Here is a 5,871-nt window from a genome sequence, read left to right as displayed (position 1 = left end):
CCATTATTTCGTTTATCCTAAAAATAAAAAAACGAAAATTAATATTCATACTTTTGACTAACAGGATAAGAATAATATATAAAAAAACCTTGAAATAAAGATAAAAATCATAAATTTGGAATTCAAAAATATAAAATATTTAGAAGATAAACTAATTATCTAAATGTAATTTTTTTTAAACCACTTTATAAACTTAGATAAATACATAATATTATATGCAAAATAAATCATAACATATTGGCATAAAAGATAATTTTTTATAAATACAAAAAAAAAACTAAACTCCTAATTTTATTTCAATTTGGGAACTTGCGCCAAAAAAACCGAGCTTAATTCAAATCACTCTTTAATCTACACCAAAAACCTTAAGCTTGACTAAAAACCGCCCCTTATCTTTTAGTTTCGAAGCTCATTCAACATTTCACTAGCCGGCCCTAATCCGCCTCTGCATGTCTCCCTCTCCTCGGGCTCAGATCTCGCAACCCCACCAGCCTCCGATCTCGTGCCGCTGGCAACACCAACGCTCGTGATACACGCGCACAGATCACTCGCTCACGCTGCTGTACCTATTGCCTGTGGTCGCCCCCTCCGATCTCAACCCTCGCACCTCCAGTAGCCTCCGACATCGCACTTCAGGCGACAGTCACAATCGTGCTTTGCGTTCACTGGTGGTAGCTCTTAGTCGGTCAAACTGCTCAACGTCGAGAACTTCTCCAGGTTTTTTTTTTTTTACAATTTTAATCCTTTGTAAATTTTTGTGTTATCTGGTATTTCTGTATTTCCGGAAAAAATAAGGGATTAGATGATGGTTTATAAATGGGCATGTGTCTATATTATTTGGATTCATGTTGTAAGGATTTATTATTTTGTTGCCGGCCTCGTACAGAGCAGCAATCGCAAAGCCAAGATTGCCATAACACTAGCAGCAACCTAGCACTAGAATCCCTAATACGGTAACATGACGCATATTAAGCAAATAGTTTGATATCCCTAATACGGTAACATGATTTTTATTTTTTCTGAATTCTTTTTATGATGTCGATGACTGTGTTGCAGGCATTTAGAATACTATGACGCGTAAACATAATATCTCCGGACAGTCAATCCTCGAAGAGTTACGAAGACAAAGTGAAGACATAAACTTGAGTTCGGAAGATGGGTTGGAACAAATTAGGCTCAATGATGATGGGGATGAAATTTCAGAGACGGAGATGTTAAATCAAAGTGGTGGTGATCTACCGGAACGTGCTGCACCTAAGAATAAAAGAGATGAAAATGAGCCACTGCTTGTGAAAGTTAAAGGTAACTTTATTCAGACTCTAACTACTCTCTCAGTCCAATTTATTGACTTTGTGCTGGTTGTTTTTTTTTTCACCCTTTTTTTTAGTTTATGCAACTCTGTTTTTGTTCCCTTTCATTTTGGTTCCTTCTGTGTTTGCTCTGCACAAAGCATACTTGTGAATTTTCTGTCTTCTCTTGGATATGTGTAACTATATATATATTTTAAAGTGATTGGATGGTGAATTCTATGGTGTAGAATGTAATTTTTTTCTATACATATTGAACTTAGGTGGAAGCTGTTAAAAATGGACACCTTCTGTATTGTACTCTATGTTCAATAAGGTCTTGTAGTCTCTTGGCTAAACAACAAGATAGTTTGTAGTAATTTGCTTGTTTGTATTAAATATTAATCGAAATTAATTTTTGAATGAAAGTGTTAATTAGGCAGATTAAATTTTTTTGGTAAGTTTAAAATTTGGACCAGAATTGAATTTGGAATTAAATAAGTCCCTGCTTTTCATTGTTATGTTTGAGTAATTATTATGGTTTGTTATTTATAACTTATCAGTTGTCCGTGATCAAAGACATAAAAAAACATACCAGCAGTCACTTTTGATTATTTTAATCAAACACAAAATAAAATAAAATATTAACAAAAAATAAAAAACTGATTTTAGAAAATAAATCACGACGTAATTTTATTAAATTCTTATCATTCTTTTTTAGAAATTATTAGTATTTTTTATTTTAATAAGAAGTTTAGCTTCTTTAATTTTCTTCTCTCAGATTTATGTCAGAATTTAATTTTTTTGAGAAATCTGATTTCTATTATATATTGTTATTATCCTGGACAATCATACTTAGATTGTAAGATTATTTGTATCAATGGCTAATGTTATATACTAAAATAATGATAGATAATAAATAAAAGAAAGAAAGAAAGAGAAAGGCTATATATTTATGAAGAGGGTTTTAGAGTTTTAGTTATGATAGTTTTATCTGTATTATGTGTATTTTTATTGATTGAGAACAATGAATGTTATTAATGACCTTTTAATTCATTCGGCATTCAGGTTGGTAGAATTGCCTTGAACCATATAATCTAATTTCCTTAGTCATTAAAGCCGCCTTGTTTAGTTGATAAGTTCAGACTTCTAGAGATAATTTTTTGAGAGCCCACTCTGCTGTTATTGTCGGATACTCTATTCAGTTTGGTGCTGGTATGTCTATATAATTTATTATTAGATGAGTATGTAATTTAGATTAATTATTGATATATATGTGTGTAATTAATTTGAACCATGTAAGTTTTTTATTTATGCCTTTTGGTTTTTTTTTTTAAAAATTTTGGTTTAATTTGACTTGACGTTCTTCCATTAATTCAGACATCTCTAGTGGAGAAATTATCACTCGCAAGATGACAGCGATTCAGGTTTGGGCCTTGAAAAAGAGTGAAAAAGTTATGATGGAGTTGGATGCAGATGGACAAGGTCGAGATAACGGCTCGAACCTGTTTGTGAGATTTCTTGGTCAGGTAGCTCGTCGAATTATATTTTGTCCCATATCAATCAAAAGATGGGATAAGATGCCAGAAGATAACACAAAAAGACAATGGGAACTTATTGAAGTAAGTTTTTTTCACTTTGATGTGCATTTTTATTAAATTGTTATCATCCTAATTTAGCTCCTAGCTTGCCTATATTTAGGTTTGCATTTTCTGTTTATTATTGTTATTTCTTGTTAAAAAGAAATTGTGTAAGAGCTGAAATCTTGGTGTAGATAGATTCATTTGGAGGTACTTTAAGTAATGTTTAACAAGATGCCATTGCTCTATGATTTATGAATTGATTAAGTAGTAAACAGGTACTGCTGCAGGTTAAGTTAGTTGCATTTCATTCTTAGGAGTTGGGAGACACTTCCTGAATTTATTTTCCCGTTCCAATTGCTATTGTCATGAATTTTGTGAAATGAAAATTTGGAATTAGAAATACTTGAGAGGAAAACTTTGTTAAGATATATACCTGTCTCAGTTTGATAAAAACTAATAAAATTAAAACAAGAAAAACTTTAGCTCTACCCTAGCAGAATTCAAAAGGGGCTATGTATTTGAGGTGGTCAGTCTTTTTGCAACTAGGTTTGTATATTGGATTCCTTCCTGTTTTTGGTCAAACATGTTTATGATCACATTACAGCAAGAATGTTCATTGTAAAAACTTATAATAAGCCTTTGTTATGCATCATTCATTTTATGAATTTTTTTTATTTTCAAATATCTGCTGTTGGGGCTAGTCAGCTATTTGACAGAACATTGTGTTATAGTACACTGTTATGAATGTTTCAGAATTGGATAAACTACAGTAAGCATGGGTTAGGATTAGCTTTAAAAAGTCTTTTTTTTAATATTATCTTTCTAAGATATAATATGCAGTATGGTAATCAAATTGCATAGTTTTTAATAATTAATCTCGTTTATGAAATATTTTAAGGAAAATTTTGAGTTTGATTATGCTGCTGGCGTCAAATGGGCTCTGAGGACCTTAGGTGATAGATGGAAGGCCCATAAGTATAATTTACGAGGAGAATACTTCTTTCCTAACAAAAGAAAGGCAGAAATTCTGGCTGTGAATCCCTCAGACATACTGCCTGTTGAATGGACTGCTTTTGTGGATCATTATATGGATCTTAAAATAAAGGTAAATAATTAATCTATGTTTTTTTATTTTTTTATTGAATATTTATAATGGCTATCTCTTAACATTTATTTACTTGTTTCTTGTTCTTGAAAATCATAGAAACAATGTTTGCAAAATGCCAGAAATCGTGAGAGGCTTATAGTTTCACACGCCGGTGGAAGTAAAAGCAATGCTAGAAGAGCAACTCAGATGGTAATTTTTTTTTATTATTACTATTACTATAAAATTAGCAGTTTTAACTAAATTTGAGATTAACTTTAATATTTTATTTATTGTATTAGGAAAAAAAATTGGGAAGGCCTGTATGTCGAAGCGAGGTTATTGTATCAACTTTGCTAAAGAAAGATGGGAGTTATGTAAGCGGGGAAGGACAACGATTAGCTGTGAGTGTCTCAATTATATTTTATATGGCTGTATATTTTTTAATATGTCTTGATTATGTCAATACTTTACTCCAATACGATGTGCATTTGTTTGTAGGAAAAGATAGCAGAGCATTTGTCTGAAGACCAAGAGCGTGCTGCCGCTGAAGGTATTCATTCAAAGGTCTTGGCTCATCCGGATGATGCAATTGGAAAAGTTTGTAGTCCTGAGAATGGTAAGCGAGTACGTGGCTTTAGTAATGCTGCATATCCCAGTGGTTTTGGCAAGTCAAAGCGCATCTTTGGAGGGGCAATATGCGGAGGTTCTAGCGGTGCATCGCAACAGCATGTTGCAGAATTAGAAAAGCAACTTCAAGAAGCTAAAGGTCAAGTGGCAACTCTTTACAGATTTCTACAACAGAAATACGGTGATGAAGTACCTACCTTATCTGATTCTGTGCCACACATTGAGTCGGAATGATGCACCTCATGTCATGTTTATTTTATTTTTAATTTATGTTTAGTTTATACTGTGATTAGAGATATTTTTATTTCTTATTGTACAAAATTATGCAACTTGGTTTCTGTTATTTCTTTACTATATCTTTGAACAATGCATATGCTTTAAAATACTGTTATTACTTAGTTTGCTTTTTTTTATTTTAATTTTATTATCGTTGCTTTGATTATTTATATTGTTATAACATTATTTTAATATGTTACTATATATATAGAAATAAATATATGCAATATTAATTAAAAAAAATATTCAATTGGTAATTATAATTGAGAGTTTTTTTTTTAAACTGAAAGAAAAAATTAGCCACGGAAAAAAGCGTGGGAAAAAACCCAGTCTATCAAATATTAATTTGTGCATGGTATTTTTTGCCATAGAAAAAAACCGTGGCTAAATAACCCAGAATTTTTTTGCCACAGAAAAAAACGTGGCAAAAAAGCCCAGCCTATCAGTATTAGCCACGGAAAGACTGTGGCGAAACTATACTTATTGGTTACACTGTTGTCATTTGGCCACGGTTTAGTCTGTGGCCAATAACGTAGAAACCGTGGCTATTTAGATGTCTCCACAGGTCATAAAACCGTGGCTAAACCGCCGAAAACCGTGGCTAATTGAAAAGGCGTCGCCCTTGTTAGCCACGGAAGTGTATCCGTTGTAAACGCTGAATCGCCACGGATTTTCTTGATTTTAGCCACGATTTTTTCCGTGGCTAATCACCGTTTTTCTGGTAGTGATTTTAGTGACTGATTTTAACGTACAAATAGTATTTTTTAAAAGAAATACATAAATAGTTACATTTATAATAACTACGGTTATCAAAGATAATCTGACTGACCCATTTAACCACCTTAAATGAGACAGTTTTTTGTTCAAAAAGTAAACTCCTAAAAATAAGACGTTTAACATATGCAAACCGATTAATTTGTGAATTAAATAGGTTGACATTACTTAAACAGACTAGCCTATTTAAATTTTTTATTTTTTAAAAATATTTTTAATAATTTTTGTAACAGTCTAA

General features: G+C 32.0%; 2 protein-coding genes across 2 annotated transcripts; both read left to right on the top strand.

The window, feature by feature from the left end:
* The first annotated feature begins 389 nt into the window (after positions 1 to 389).
* LOC107478303 (uncharacterized) lies at positions 390 to 3,986 on the top strand. Its single transcript, XM_021137313.2, has 5 exons — positions 390 to 717; positions 887 to 953; positions 1,057 to 1,302; positions 2,667 to 2,908; positions 3,768 to 3,986. The coding sequence occupies exons 3-5, from the start codon at positions 1,071 to 1,073 to the stop codon at positions 3,984 to 3,986; spliced, it is 693 nt and encodes a 230-aa protein (XP_020992972.1). The 5' UTR covers positions 390 to 717; positions 887 to 953; positions 1,057 to 1,070.
* Positions 3,987 to 4,064: 78 nt separating this feature from the next.
* Positions 4,065 to 5,029, top strand: LOC127743983 (uncharacterized). The gene is made up of 3 exons (XM_052256252.1): positions 4,065 to 4,166; positions 4,256 to 4,357; positions 4,455 to 5,029. The coding sequence occupies exons 1-3, from the start codon at positions 4,164 to 4,166 to the stop codon at positions 4,815 to 4,817; spliced, it is 468 nt and encodes a 155-aa protein (XP_052112212.1). The 5' UTR covers positions 4,065 to 4,163; the 3' UTR covers positions 4,818 to 5,029.
* Positions 5,030 to 5,871: the final 842 nt, after the last annotated feature.

Source organism: Arachis duranensis, unplaced genomic scaffold (assembly GCF_000817695.3).
Source record: "Arachis duranensis cultivar V14167 unplaced genomic scaffold, aradu.V14167.gnm2.J7QH unplaced_Scaffold_165934, whole genome shotgun sequence".
Taxonomy (NCBI): domain Eukaryota; kingdom Viridiplantae; phylum Streptophyta; class Magnoliopsida; order Fabales; family Fabaceae; genus Arachis; species Arachis duranensis.
The sequence above is the reverse complement of the archived record's forward strand: the minus strand, read 5'-3'. Positions and strand labels throughout refer to the sequence as shown.

What these genes read in the sequence shown, in the direction of transcription:
- LOC127743983 (XM_052256252.1), top strand. An exon ending in GGGAAGGACAACGATTAGCT is followed by an intron (nt 4,358 to 4,454) that starts GTGAGTGTCTCA and finishes ATTTGTTTGTAG; the next exon opens with GAAAAGATAGCAGAGCATTT.
- LOC107478303 (XM_021137313.2), top strand. Translation starts at nt 1,071, where the DNA reads ATGACGCGTAAACATAATATCTCCGGACAGTCAATCCTCGAAGAGTTA. An exon ending in ACTGCTTGTGAAAGTTAAAG is followed by an intron (nt 1,303 to 2,666) that starts GTAACTTTATTC and finishes CCATTAATTCAG; the next exon opens with ACATCTCTAGTGGAGAAATT. An exon ending in GACAATGGGAACTTATTGAA is followed by an intron (nt 2,909 to 3,767) that starts GTAAGTTTTTTT and finishes AAATATTTTAAG; the next exon opens with GAAAATTTTGAGTTTGATTA.